This window comes from Tamandua tetradactyla, chromosome 17 (assembly GCF_023851605.1).
Source record: "Tamandua tetradactyla isolate mTamTet1 chromosome 17, mTamTet1.pri, whole genome shotgun sequence".
NCBI lineage: Eukaryota > Metazoa > Chordata > Mammalia > Pilosa > Myrmecophagidae > Tamandua > Tamandua tetradactyla.
Genome location: NC_135343.1, coordinates 48158880 through 48174456, shown reverse-complemented (window position 1 = coordinate 48174456; position 15577 = coordinate 48158880). Strand labels below are relative to the sequence as shown.

General features: G+C 44.0%; 1 protein-coding gene across 7 annotated transcripts in view; it reads left to right on the top strand.

Moving 5' to 3' along the window:
- The window catches only part of SLC4A5 (solute carrier family 4 member 5), a 121724-nt gene that overhangs the window by 37058 nt on the left and 69089 nt on the right, over positions 1 to 15577 (top strand). For 6 of the 7 annotated variants that reach the window (XM_077134612.1, XM_077134616.1, XM_077134613.1 and 3 more), the window contains one exon: positions 4198 to 4327. In XM_077134612.1, coding sequence (XP_076990727.1) covers positions 4198 to 4327 — 130 coding nt within the window. Of the gene's footprint in view, positions 1 to 4197; positions 4328 to 5851; positions 6300 to 15577 lie in introns of those variants that run through there. The other variant, XM_077134618.1, reaches the window with a different exon arrangement.

Sequence of the window (15577 nt, the reverse complement as noted above, 5' to 3'; positions counted from 1 at the left end):
TCTCCCACTTACCACGTCTCTAGCCTCCCTCACATGTAGCCCCTCGCTCCTGCTCTCTCCACCTCCTCAGCCGCTCACATTCCTACACACACTCACAACGCACCTTTCTGCCTCCCCCTCGCCTTCTCCTCTCCCCGCGCCTCCCCTAGTGCTTAACTGGAAACAAAAGTGAGTTTGTCGTGTCCCGGGCCGTGGGGAAGAGGACCGTGGAGGAGCAGCCGGGGTGGCAGCAGCAGAAACAGGCTGGGGCCAGGGGCAGCACCGACGGCCGGAGACCCCCGCGCTCAGCTCTTCCAGGGAGCAGGTAACGGCAGGCAGGCCTGCTCAGGCTGTCCTGCTCCCCGCCTCTCCTGTCTCTCCTTAACGGCTCAGTTTGTTTGTCTTCTGACTTGGCCTTGAGGGGAAGGGGATTCCACTTTAAGGGAACAGTAAGTGGCTGGGGTGGCTGGATGAGGGACCTGATAGAGCCAAAAAAGACAGCTTGGGGCCAGGTCGCAAGGAGTGTCTTGAGCCCTGTCACAGGCAGGCTTTAGGTAAGAGGAAGCCATTGACGGTCTTTCAGATGGAGAAGACCATGATCAAATCCACATTTTAAAAGAATAGCTATTAAACTCTGATCCTATGAGGAATTGATATTTCCCCTCCAGAATCAAGCAATCATATTCTTTCCCCAATTCCCAGGAAAAATAAGGTAATAGAAAGACTTTACACAATTTTAAGTTTTCTTTATATAAAATGTCCTTCAACCTTTGGTGTCTACTAGTAAATGTTAGCATTCAATATAGCCAAGAAAAGGAGGTAAGCTGAAAGTAATAGAAAAATTCAGAAATAAAGTCCATTTAAATAAACAAGGTCTGTTGATCTTTGTACAGATAACATAATAGTATTATCTGAAATATTTTTAAATGAAATGTTTTAAAAGGAAACTGTTCATTTCCCGGATCATGCCCCCTTCCCCCCCCAAAAAAGCAAACTCTGCTGATGCATAGGGAATGGGGATGGATGGGGCAACCAGAGAAGATGGGAGCTGTAATGGGAGGCTTATAGTAGCAATCTGAGCAGGAGGTAATGAGAGCCTGAACCAAGGAAGTGGCAATAGAAAAAAAAGGGGGGGTGGGGGGGAGAGCTAAAAATTATTTAGGAAGCAAATGAAAAGTTAGCATCTGATTGGACATGGATGGTGAGAGATAAGGAGCTTTCAGGAGTGGGTCCAATGTTTCCTGTCTGGGTGGCTGGGTAGCTAGGGGTGCTAGCAATCAAAACAGAGGAGAGCAGTACTGGGGCACTGAGGGAAGAAGGGACCTGGAGCTGCTTTGAGTACGCTGAGGTTAACATGGGAAGGCTACAGAACCGCCAGAGGCAGAGGCCCACTGACAGCTGGAAATGTTCAATACAGGCAAGACCTGCAGACATGTGCAGCTTTGTCTGTCATCAAGACATAAGATAGCCCAGTGGGAGTGTGGGGAGAGCAGAGAGAAGAAAGCCAAGAAGGAATCCTGGGGAAGACCGGAATTTGTGAGATAGGAAAAGGATAGGGGCAAAATCTATTGAGAAAGTGCCATGATAAAAAAATATCAAGAAAGTGCATCCAAGAGTAGCACTTTAATTCCGAGGGTAAAGTCACTACCACTGATGTTCCAGAGACATAAGCTAGACTATAGCTTCATAGTGCTGTTGATTTTCTTGACTTCAGTAATTTGACAATAGATTTGATTTTATTAATTTGGTTTGATGAGAATGAGGTATCTGAAGGCACGGGTTGGGAACTCAGGTGCATGGCATAACTGCGAGGAGCAGGGTGTTCACAGTAGAGAGTAGTAGGGACTGTGGCATACTTGAGAGCACACACCAAGCAGAAATATGGGCCCAGTCATCAGAGTACCTGGATTTTCAAGAAAAGTGAGATTTCATATAAAAATCCAGATCTCTGGCAATTTGTAATGATAGCAACAACTTAAAACACTTTTTACTCTATGAGGGTTGAATTCAACATGTCTTTGAGCATCCGGTCTGAAATCTCGGTCATAGTCAATGTCCTTATGTGGTGGGGGTTGAAGCAATTGCAGCAGGTTGAGACTTGAGTGGGCGAGGAGGAAGGAAGTGGAGAGAGCTAGTATAGACTCCTCCTTCAAGAAGGTGGGGTAAATGAAAGGAGAAGGAGAGAGGGAGAGAGCCTGGGAAGCAGGCAGGGTCAGGAGAGGGTGTGTTAAGGTAGGAGAGCTATTTCTAGGCTGGGAGAAAGGGGAGAGAGAGAGAAATTGAAGAGCCACGTGAGGAAAGGCAGAAGAGGATGGATGGGACCAGGGATTGGGCTAGAGGAAGGACTCCTTCTGTTCAAAGATGGACTGCAATGGGGGTAGGATATAGAAGGATTAGAGGGAGGAAATGAAAAGTTGATGGATTTCATGCCTGGCAACTTTTAGTTTCTTGGTGAAGTGGGGTTGGGATGGATCAAGAGGTTTGAAGAAAAGGACAGAGGTTAGGAATGGCATTGAGGGACCCAGGAAAAGGTGATGACAAGGAGGAGTGGAAAGTTGCTGCACTTCTGAGACCTGCTAAGGGTGGAAACCCTCCCCTTACACAGTTGGGTAGTTTTCTGGTGAGCCTGGGTCCTGGGGTCTAAGCATTCCAGACTGTCTCAGGTGTCGTATCCCCTTATTTAATTTATTCCTCCCACAACCTTGTTCACTCAGGCTGAGTCACTCATGAGTTAGTGTACCCACTATAACCCCAGGATGCATCTGCAGAGATGAAGATTGGGTCACTTAATTCTTGTTTGGGTGTTGGCTGACTGACTATACTGCGAAGTCAAGGGGTAAGAGAGAAGATGTTGTGATGAAAGAGTGGTTGAAATAATTGACCACTGGGGGTCGATGGAGAAAGAAGTGAGGGCAGAGGGGGCTGATAAACTGAGAGGATGGAGAAGCTGGAAGGTAGGGGTGGGGGGAAGGGAAAGCTTAATGAAGTCCTAAGATAGCTGGTGAGAAATTGAACAAGGGCAGCTTGATGAGGACAGAATGTATTCCTGAGAACTTTCAATATGGGTGTGGAAGTGAGGGAAAGAGAAGTGAGATAAAGATGACTCCATGGTGTCTTCCTGGGCAATTGATTGGGCAGCTGTGCTTTTAGCCAAGCTCTGGCCCTGTGTGCCTCTTCATCTTGATGTGATACCACTCTCCCCCTTGCTCACTGTGGTCTCCACTGGCCAGCACCTTCCCACCTCAGGGTCTCTGGAATCTCAGAAGGAGCATTCTTTTTCCAGACATGCATAAGTGGCTCATTCTCATCTTCCAAGTCACAATTCAAATGCTCCCTCCACAGAGAGGACTTCTTCAACCATGCTGTCAAATATAGCTCCCTCCAGTCCTCTCATTTTCTACAGAATACAAAATTACTACCTGAAATGACCTTGCTGGAGCTTGTCCACTTATTACCTCTCTCTCACTAGACCATAAGCTCAAGAGAGCAAGGACTTATAGATATTCTTCATAGATTTTTTTCCAACATCTAGAACAAGCCTGGCCCATAGTAGGTACTCATTAAATATTGGGTGAGAGAAAGGAGGAATGAATAAATTCAAGAGAAGCACCCTGGGGAAAGATATAGGTTCAGTGTTGCAATGCTGAGTTGTAAGGTGCCACAGGATGTGGCATCCGGTGGGTAATTGGAGGGCAGGCTGGGTGCTTAGGAAGCAGGCTGTCACCTTGCCCTTGCCTCCCTGCCCACGGAGAAGGTAGGCCCATATTGCTCACTGGTGCCGCAACATCCTTTTGCATGGCTGACTGCCCCTTCAAGGCCGACACACTAGGAGTTGACTGGTTTGGGACCCGTAGGAAAAAGGACACCTGTGGGTTTGTTATACTGAAGCTAGGTCAAAGTCTTTCTCATTCTACTTTAATATTCGTGATCCAGTCCTTGCCACTACCCTCGTTTTGGCCTCTTTCCATCCTTATTCATTGTCAGCTACAAGACCCTGGAGTCTGAATGCAGCCTAAATTCTTTCATCTCTTTTATCTCAAAAGAATATCTCACCCACATTCAACCCACAGTCTAGCCTCACTTAAAAGCTGGACTTAGTTCTACTGAATTAAAAAATACTTTTCCCTTGTACTTGGCTCCTGCTCCATTTCTGTTAGCCTTGTGGCCCTCCTGCCAGCCACCGGGCACTCAGAAGACCCTGCTTCCCTCTTTTTGCAGGGTCTCCAGCTGCTGAGCAGCTCCAGGACATCCTGGGGGAGGAAGATGAGGCTCCTAACCCCACCCTTTTCACTGAGATGGATACTCTGCAGCACGACGGAGACCAGATGGAGTGGAAGGAGTCGGCCAGGTGAGGTGGGGGCCCTAGGAGAGAGGAGAGGGAGACTGAAGGATGCTGCCCACTGCAATTGTCCCAGGACCCAGGCTAGTCTGTCGTGCAAAGGCCATCATCCAGAAGCACCTCACACCTTGAGCTCTGCCAGTGAGCCTCCTGACCCCCAAAGACCTTTCACCTGCCTTCTTGGTGTCCAGGACTGGATTAGACACTAAGGAGCAAATGAAAAAATATAACTTTGACTTCATCCCCAAAGAAATTAAAATCCAAGTGAAAAGGTAGAACAGTCATCCACAGACCCTTAGAGAACAATACAAGGACATATATTCTTAAATGTCAAATGGTTCAAACCAAATGTTATAGGAGAATGGAAAATACCGAGTGGGTTGAGGGTAGATTGGGATGGGAAGGCTTTTTGAAGGAGTTTTGGCTTGTATACCAGGCATACTGAGTTCTGAGTAGCAGAAAACTTCAGATGGAGAGTTATAGTAGGCAGTTGCAGAAAAGGGACTTGGCAAATTGGAGCTATTAGATCACTGGAGGAAAGCATGGGGAGCAGAAAGAGCTCCACAGAGACAGTAGGAGGGAGAAGAGATGCCGAAAGCTGAAGGGGAACCACAGTGGTGAAGTTCTAGAGGCCAAGGGAAGATCAAGGTGAGGAGGGTGGTCAGTTGTGTCCCCAGGGCCTGGGACAGAGCAGCCTCTGAACTGAAGTGAAACAGCCAACAGTATCAAATGCTACAGTGAGCCCAAGGAGAAGGATATTATAGGAGGTAGCAGGAGCCGCTGGTGAGGGATAGAGGGACCCTGGAAAAGAAGTTGAGAGAGTCTGAAAGATGGATTACACCAATGTTTCTCCACCTTTTTTCATCCCTGGGAGTCATGTCTCATGTTGCCAGGGAGACTTTCAGCCCTGGATGTCATGTTGGCCTGGGCAGTTTTGCTGGGTCCTCCTCTGGGGAAACTACCACAGGCTGGGGTCTAGGCCGGTATGAGGCCTGTCACCTCTAAAAAGGATAGGAAGCATTTCTACAGTTAACAGGCTGTGGGATCCATACAGGGAAGCCAGGGTTCTCAAAAATTTCCAGAATCTAAGAATCAGCAAATCCCCATGGGTTCTGGGCCACTTTGGAATAACAGGAATAAATGATGGAGAGAAGGGACATCCCCTCACAGGGACACTTAGGCCCTGGGAAGGTTATAGGTCGAACTTGCCCACTGCGAGCTTATAGATCCACTGCAAAGAGAATGGGGGAGGGGTGATCCTTTAATAAAGTATTTAATTTGCTGCAGGGAGTGTTTACTTTATTGAGTTAGAAGATTAACACAGTGAAAATCTCAAATCCTCGAGGAATTTTCCCCGGCATTGCTTTGTCGGAGATTATTAGTTTGGGGGATGTTTTGGGCCTTTGGAGAAGGAGTGACTCCTGGGCAGGTTTAAATGGCCCATTGAGCTCTGCTGAGCCTGCTTCTGTGCACATAAAGGGGACTGTGTGTGTGGACATCATTGCTAACATGATCAATGCTGGTCGGTCAGGCTGTTAATAAGATAGATTTTTATTAACTCTGTCTCTTTACATTCCCAAGAGGGAACTGTCGGTGGCCATTTGCTGATAATGACCTTGCCTGAAGGAGGGTTAGATCAGGGAAGGAGGGGGACAAACCCCTCACTGTGAGCAAACAATTTACCCAGAATTCCACAAGCCCACACTGCCTGCCTGCAAGGGGAGAGGAGGGCAGTAGAATGACCTGAGTTGGAAACCACCCAAATGTGGAGGGCCCTTTGGGGTTACTCAAAAATAACTGGAGCTTAGCGCCTTCCAAAAGCTCTGAAAACAATGCAAATTCTAAATCCACACTACCTCTTGTTTTCAACTCAGAGCAGACCAAAAGCATGAACCTGCCAGAAGCTTCTTATGAGACAGACATATACACTTCGAGAACTTTCTACGATGACCAGGAAAGAGCAGAAGGAGGGACAGGAGAGGTGGGTCAGCTTAGTTGGGTCAAATCAGATCAGCACATTTTCAAAAGCCCTGGATAGTGTTCTTTACGGAGGTGGGCAACACTTTCTCACTCCGTGTGGGGTGGAGAGAAAGCTTGAGCTTTCCCTCTCAACCCTGAAACTGCTGCTGTTTAGGGTCTTGCACAGTGCCCTCCTAGACTTATTTTCTCTCTCAGTCTGTCACAAGGATGCACCTTCAGCCCTCTGGTCTCTTCAACCATTTGGGATCAACCTTTTGGGGCCAGAGCTACCTACTCATTAATAAAACTGAGAGCTCGCAGCAGAGACAACTACAAACCTCATTGATTCATTTGGTATTTACTAAGTACTTACTGTCTACAAGCCCTGAGCCAGGTACTGGAGATCCAAAGATGGACTCAGGATATGCCATTCCTGCCTGCTTGGGCTCTCAGTCTCATGGGGAGAAAGAGGCAAATAATGAAGCATTTGGTGATGTGGGCATTATGTAAATAATGCAGCAGAGGGAACCTATTCTAGATAGGAGGGGTCAAAGAAGGCTTCCAGAGGAAAGAGTGTGCAAAGTGAATGTGAACAACGAGTTGAAGTTAGCCAGGAGAGAGTAGGGAAGAAGCTCCTGGGACAGAGAAGCAGACACAGAGGAATTGGTAGGAGAGCTCTGCAGCTGTGCTGCAGAGAAAGGAGTGGGCAGTGGCAGGGTCTTCTGTGGGCCGTGTTGTAGAGTTTGAACTTGATGCTGCAAACTTCAGGGAATCGCTGAACAGTTTTGGGTGGGAGAGGGATGGGATCATGTGTGTGTTTTAGACAGATCACTTTGGCTTCAGTGTGGAAAGTGGATAAAAGGAGGCAAGACATGGCAAGTCAGGGGGCTGGGCCAGGAGAGAGATGATGAGAGCCTAGTCTAAGATGTCTAGAGGAAGAGTAGAATTGAGACGTAATTAATAGGTAGAATTGATGGAAGTTGATGACAGATGGCATGAGAGGGAGAGGAACAGACCAGGAGATGCCCAGGTTTCCAGCTTGGACAAGTAGGTAATGTATAGTAGCAATTCAGGAAACATGAGAGGAGTAGGAAGGTTTGGTTTTTGTTTGTTTGTTTGTTTGTTTTGTATGGGCAGGCACCAGGAATCAAACCCGGCTCTCCAGCATGGCAGGCGAGAACTCTGCTGCTGAGCCACTGTGGCCTGCCCAAAGGTTTGGTCTTGATAGTATTTTTTTTTGTTTTATTTTAGGAGAGTGTTTTAGTTTGCTAAAGCTGCCAGAATGCAATATACCAGAAATGGAATGCCTTTTAAAAAAGGAATTTATTAAGTTGCAGGTTTACAGTTCTAAGGTCATAGAAATGTCCAAACTAAGGTATTCAGAGTAAGATACCTTAACTCCAAAGAAAGGGCCGATAAGGTCCCGGGTTTCTCTCTCAGCTGGGAAGGCACAGGTGTAATCTGCTAGCTTTCTCTACTGCTTCTTCAAACGTCTTCCCCAAGGGGCATTTTCTTTCTGTATCTCCAAAGTCTCTGGCTGTGTGGGCTCTCAAGCTTTGTCCAAAATGTTTCCCTCTCAAAGGACTCCAATAAGCAACCCCACCTTGAATGGGTGGAAACACATCTCCATGGAAACTACCTGATCAAAAGTTACTACCTGCAATTGCGTGGGTCACATCTCCATGGAAACAATAAAAAAGATCCCACCCAGCAATATTGAATGAGGATTAAAGATCATGGCTTTTCTGGGGTACACAACAGTTTCAAACTGGCACAGGGAGGTTGGGGACAAGTTCCATTTATGGCATGTTATGATTGAGGAAACACCAAGTGCAGGTTCCACCAGGTCATAGGTCTGGAGTTCAGTTGAAACAAGGTCAGCAGCACATGTTTGTGACTCATCAGCATCTAGATGGGAATTAAACCCATAGAAAAGGAAGAGGCTAACCAGATGCCTTGAAAGTGAGAAGAGCACCCAACGCAGAATCCCTAAGAGTGCCGACATGTAGACGATGGGCAGAGGAAGCAGAGACCGTAAAGGAGACTGGGAAGAAGCAATCAAAAAGGGAGGAGCAGAGCAAGAAGAGTGCAGCGTCCTGGAAACCAGAGGAAGCGAGCCATTCAAGATGGAGGGAATGGCCAGCGAGTGCAGAGAGAACTAGAAAATTGTCCACAAAGTGGAATCACATGGTTGGAGGTGGAGGCAGGAACAAGACAGCAGTGGATTGAGAAATGAGGCAGAAGTAAGAAAGGTGCTCTCCCTGGATGCAGTGTGACTGGCTGGCAGCTCCTCAGAACTCCTAGAGGGAGGCAGCAAGAGGGCCCACCTCCCCCAGTCAACCATGTCCTTGGAAAGCTCCCACATTGCAGTTGTCAGGAGGGGAGGAATCCATATCTGACTACCTTGCATGCTTTAAGACCCTTGCTAATTATTTATCCATGTATTTTTTTTTTTTTACTTTTTATTATGGATAATTTCAAACATTAAAAAGTAGAGAGAATTGTATAATAAGCCCTCACGTACCCTGTTCTAGTTTGCTAGCTGCCAGAATGCAGTATACCAGGAACAAAATGGCTTCTTAAAAGGGGGATTTAATAAGTTGCTAGTTTACAGTTCTAAGGCCGAGAAAATGTCCCAGTTACAACAAATCTATAGAAATGTCCAATCAAAGGCATCCAGGGAAAGATACCTTGGTTCAAGAAGGCCATTGAAGTTCAGGGTTTCTCTCGCATCTGGAAAGGCACATGGTGAACATGGTCAGGGTTCCCCTCTCATCTGGAAGTGCACATGCTGAACATGGCGTCATCTGCTAGCTTCTTCTCCTGGCTTCCTGTTTCATGAAGATCCCCGGGAGATATTTTCCTTGTTCATCTCCAAAGGTCGCTGGCTGGTGAACTCTGCTTCTCGTGGCTGTGTCATTCTGCTCTGCTCTCTCTGAATCTCCTTCTTTCTCCAAAATGTTTTCTCTTTTTAGGACTCCAGAAACTAATGAAGACCCACCCAAATGGGTGGAGACATGCCTCTACTTAATCCAGTTTAACAACCACTCTTGATTAAATCACCTCTCCAGGGAGAGGATCTAATTACAGTTTCAAACATAAAATACTGAATAGGGATTAGAAGAAACAGCTGCCTTTACAAAATGGGATTAGGATTAAAACATGGCTTTTCTAGGGTCCATACATCATTTCAAACCGGCACATATCCATTACCCAGCTTCATCAATGATCAATATTCGTCTATTTCCACCACTGGGTTTTTTGTGGTTTGTTTGCTTTCAGGGATTTTGTTTTGAGATTTGTTTGTTTTTACTGAAGTATTTTAAAGAAAATCCCAGGCATTGTGGATATTTCAATACCTATCTCTACAAAATTAGAACTTCTTTTGTAAGCCCAACCACAATGCCATTAGATCTCCTAACAAAGTTAAGAATAATTCCTTAATATCATCTAATATCAAGTCTAGATTCAAATTTCCCTCAGTGTCTCAAAAATGTCTTTTTGTGGTTGTACAACTCAGAATCAAAACACAGCCTACACATTGATTTTGGTAGTTACAGTTCCTCATCTTGTTAGAATTGGAACTATCAGATGCCAGGGGTGCCAAAGAACAATCCCTTCTGAAAAGCCTTTGGCAGGAGCACTTTGTGGCAAAATCAAATGCCCCCCACTCCCACCCCATCCAGTCTGTCCAATTCCAGCTCCCACAGCCTAAGCTCAAGTTAGTTGTTAAGGCCTGTGTGTAATGCCCAAGGGAAAAAGAAATGTCATTGTCCTGGTGCTTTGGGCTGCATATAACAGAAGCCCACTCAAGCTAAACTATGCAAAAGGAGGGAGCATCAGCAGAATACTGGGTGACTTCAGTGTACGCAGGGACAGTCACATCTCTCAAGGGCTGCGTCAGGGAGCCAGGCTGTCCTCTTTCCCTGTTTCAGTTCTTTGATGCTCTCTAGGCATGCTTTTTACTTTCCTTCCCTGTACCCAGTTTCCTCTGCATGCCCCTGCCCTTAACCAATCCTCAGCCTGCATGCTTAGTTCTACTCTACTCAAGGGACCACCCACAGCAGATGACTTGTTCCTCAATTCCAATTGCTAATTCTTCAGAGAGACTCCGATTTACCCAATTTTGGTTGTCCCATTGCTGTGACCCAGATCAGAGTGGTGGGGAGGTATAAGGAAGGTTGGCCATGTAGCACAATGGCTGGAAGGCTGAGCAGATACCCCCAATGTATCTTTTCCATATATGTAGAAGTGAAGATATATGCTTTATGTAATCAATCCTTTGGCCACAGTTGGTAGCTCTAATGCCAACCAGAACCTCCAGAATTCTCATGTGTGTGAGAGTAGAAGAGGTGGAATTCTGCAAGCCCATCCTCCTGACCCCTGGGACATGCGCCTCAGAGGTCATGCCCTGGCTTTGTCCTCAGAGCTCTCCAGTGTCACAGCACCACAGCTGTAATCCACACAGCAGTGCAAAGGTGGAAACTCTGGCCTATGGCTCTAAGGGAACTTTGGAAAGGCTGTCTTATCCACACCTTCCTTTCATTCTAAAAACACTTGGAATGTTTGCTAGGTTCTGTGGGAGAATTATAATGTTTAAGGAATGGACTTTGTCCTTGATGTGCTTATGAGCTGGTACAGAAGTCAGCAAAATTTTTCTGTAAAGGGCTGGGTAGTAAATGTTTTAGTTTTGGGAGCCACATATGGTCTCTGTCATATCTCTTCCTCTTCTGTTTACAACCTTTAAAAGCATAAAAGCAATTCTTAGTTAGCTGGCTGTGCAATGTGCAAAAATAGACTGTAAATTTTATACCATAGATTGTTAGCCCTGATCTAGTGCATAAGACAGGTGTGCACTCATATATATACAGATAACTAAAACTCAGGGCATTATGTGTGGCGTGCCCTCAAACCCTGTCTCTTATAAGCTGCATGACCTTGGGCAGGTTCCTTGTTCTTTAAAAGTCTCAGTCTCCTCATCTGTACAATGAGAATAGTAACAAATTTTCCTCATGAAAATGATTTGAGATTAAATGAGATAATATGAGTCAAGTTCGTATCACAGGGCCTGGCACATAGGAAGTGCCCAGTGCATCTTGGCCATTATCGTTATTATTAAATGGGGGAGGCCTTGTCATGGAGGAGATGCTTTTGAACAAGTCCCTGAGTGAGCAGAGGTGGAAGAGAGAGCATCTAGGTGCAAAAGAGGGCCACTCCTGAGAAACAGTTAGGAGAAGGTGCCGAAAGACTCTGAGGGAGACTGACAAGCCTGTAAATTATGGTCCCAAGGGGTTGTTCCAACCATGTTCTAAACACACAGACAAGTGGCCCTCAAACAAGTTTGGTTCCAGAAGCCTTTCCCTGGAGAAACCAGTTCAGAATTTGCTAGTAGCTTTGTTTGATGGTATTCACTTAGCTGTGGGCCCTCCTTGCCCCTTGAATGAAGATGTGGTATGCAGCAGGAAGGACCCTTCCCTGAATACATGGACTTGGGAACAGAGGCCCCCCTCCCACTCACCACAGCTCTGCCCCATCTCTGCCAGCTGCATCACTGTACTTAGTCAATATCTGGGAAGCAGTGGTGCTCCAGTAATGCCCAACTGGTACCACAAAACCAAAGACTCTCAGAGGTGGCTCTGAGACCAGCAAAAGGAAAGGCCTTCCATATCAGGAGGTTAGTCAGCCATGGAAGAGTATGGAGTTCCTTCCAAAATAGACTAAGACAGAGGCTCCCACCTGTCTGGTCCCAGTCACAGGCATATCTCATCTGCAGAAATGGAAGCTTCTAAACATCTTGTCCTGAGTCTATTAAACATTTGACTCACTTAGCTAACGTGCCTTGTTCTGATTCTATGTGCAACAGTTTTCTGATGATAATTTGGCTTCCCCTGTACTTCTCCTGTACCTATAATAGGAGAATGCAAAGGCTAGAGAATGAGAGTAACTAGCCCCTTTAACTGTGGTAAATCTGATTAGAAACTAAATAAATTGGCCTTTGGGTTTATACATTAGACCTTGTGAACTAGGTTAGCATTAATCAGTATCTCTGGGACACTGAAAAGACAAATTTCTGTGTTTAGATTGGGGTACATCTCCCAAGGGGCCTGCAAAATCTTTCTGGTGCTCACCAGTGCCCCCGGTACCTTCTAAATTTCTGCATATGCATGTTGACTTATGATCCATGTTTCTCCACTCAGTCTTTAATTCTGTGTAATCTTTCAAATTTGCTTGTCAAGTTTGGTTTGTGAGAATACATACCATCTTCATAGTTTTAATCAGTTGTAGAAATAACTTTTTGCACTATTTCACATACATATGTTCATACATGTGCTTGTCATTATGTAATTTGACTTTGCCAAGTAAATTGTAGGAATGGGCCAGAATTTGCTTTGGGCTTCCCCTTTTAAAAAATTTTCTTCCTGTAAATCAGTTCTTGGTGGCTGTGTCATAGACAGAGCTAAGAAAGTATCTGATGCTTCCTCAAACACCTCTAGGAAAATTCTTAGTTGGCCAGTAGACCTAATATTGGTCTTCAGTTTCTGCTAGGAAATTCAGCAGAATTGATGCATATGTGAAGTTAAATTGCTTTGCTGGATAATGGGGGAAAACTCAGGTTCACATTGCTTTTTAGAAATAAAGTTTTAGAGTCCCCAGATTTATTATAAACAGGTCTTAGAAAACAATATCAATGTTTCTTGATGCTTTGTAATTAATGCTTATATCAAACTTTTAGATTATGAGGCAAGCAGTGAAGTCACATAAATAATTAATTACCCTATGGGGAGGGGATTGTCCTTTACAACATTAAGGGAGTAAACTTCAAATTAGAAACACATTCACACAAACATTATTTCCTAAAACAAACTTTTAGAGGCAACATAGTCTTAATACTAAAAGTGCATCCTATGAGAGATAATATATTTTTTAAATCTCTAAAATGAAGATGTCCTAAGGAGAATTTTTAGCAAAAACACTAACCAGGACACAATTTAATGATAACAATATGCAAAATTCATATGGAAAGAAAGGACCCTTGTTGCAATCACAGTGTTTAATATATTCTCCAAATTTTAGCGTTATCTTACCATATAGGATGGTCAGCTCATTGTTTTGTCTTCTCAAACCACTTGTGTCTTCCTCTTAAAAATGACTACTGTCTGATTCTCAGCCCCTGAGATTCTGATGCAATTTGTCTGGGGGTCAGCAGAGGTATCAGAATTTTTAAAAACTCCCTTATAATTCTAATGCAGTCAAGATTAAGAACCACTAAATCGTAACCAAGGCAGAATCAGTGGGGGTCATAGTTTGTCTCCATCTGGGGATGGAGCTCATATTCAGCACTCTGGGTTTTGAGCCCTTTTCAGATCCTACTTTAAGGAAGCTCTGTTCTTTTACATGCCATGGCTTGAACATTGGAAAGCCTCGACTTACCTCCTGGCTTGCCCCTTGATGCTTTCTTCAGCAGTTGTATTAATTATAGGGCAATTTCCTTTCATTGTATCTGTGACCGAATTAACTAATCACAGACTAGGTCTCAGTTATGGAGCCCTGCTTGCGTGACAGAGAACCACTTTCTGGGACACGTGATTCCATCCGCTCCTTCCTGGTTGGGCAAGGGCACTTGCTATCTGCCCCTTGGCACACACAGAGGCAGGAGGCTGCAAAATCTCTGAGAGTCTTTCTGCCTTGGAGATTTTCTTTCCACTTGACCTGCTTCTCCAACTCTAATTCCCCAGTTTCTGAAGCCAACCGTGGTATGAAAGTCACTTTACAGTAAGTTGCTTGGCATTACACACTACCCACTTTATCAGGCTTCCAGGAGTTTTTTAACCTGCCTTTGGCTGGAGGCTTTTTAAAGAGCCATTCTTTTATTCACTCCGAAAAATGTTTTGAGACTTTTATTATGGAAAATTCTAATTTAGATGAATGCAGACTATAATATAATGAAGTCGATGTGTCCATCACCTGCCTCCATTACCAGCAAACTGAGAACCAATCTTGTTTCATCTATACCCCGCCCACTATCCCAAGCACACGTACTGAATCATTTTAATACAAATCCCAGGCACTATATCATTTTATCTATAAATATTTCAGTATATGTCTATAGAAGATAAGGCCTCTTTCTTTTTAACACCATCACATTACCATTATCACATCTAAAATAGAACTAATTCCTTAATTTCATCAAATTGTTCAGCGAGGGTCTCAGAATTTTTCTTCCTTTTTTTTTTGCAGTGGAACACACATTGTGTTTGGAAGATATGTATCAAGTCATTTTTTAAAAGCAGAAAATTTAGAATCGTCTTTAATGCACCAGAATTATGGCTTATTAATTTTTATTTATATTATTAGAGAAGTTGTAGGATTACAGAAAAATCATGCAGCAAATACAGAGTTCCCATACACCACCCATCATATACACAGTTTTCCCTATTATTAACACTTTGCCTTGGTGTGGTAATAGTGTTTCGATTGATGAAACAATATTGTTATAATTATTATATTAAATATAGTCCAAGGTTTATATTAGGGTTCACTGATTGTGTTGTATAGTTCTACATATTAGATTTTTATTTTTGTAATATATATGCACATTAAAATTTTTCTTTCAACCACAATCAAATGTATAATTCAAGGGTGTTAATTACAGTCACAATGTTGTGTTGCCATCACACCATTCATTATCAAAACTTTTCCATCACCCCAAACAGAAACTGTATCAATTAAGTATTAGCTCTCAATTTCCTTCCCCCACCCCAGCCCCTGGTAACCTGTATTCTAGTTTTCAACACTATGAATTTGTTCATTCTGATTATTTCATATTAGTGAGATTGTACAATATTTGTCCTTTGTTGTCTGGCTTATTTTACTCAACCTGACATCTTCAAGGGTCATCTATGCTGTCACATGTATCAGAATTTTATTCCCTTTCATGACTGAATAATATTCCATTGTATGGTTACACTATATTTTTGTTATCCATTCATCTGTTGATGGACACTTGGGTTGCTTCCATATTTTGGCAATTGTGAATAATGCTTCTATGAACATTGGTGTGCAAACATCTGTTCAAATCCCTGATTTCAATTATTTTAGGGTATATACCTAGAAGTGGGGGTGCCAGGTGTATAGTAATTCTAGACTTAACTTTCTGAAAACCCACCAAACTGATTTTTATGGTGGCTGCACCATTTTACATACCCATCAGCAATGAATGTTTCTATTTTTCCACATCCTCTCCAACATTTGCAATTTTCTGTTTTTTTTTAAATACTAATTCTAGTGGTTATGAAATTG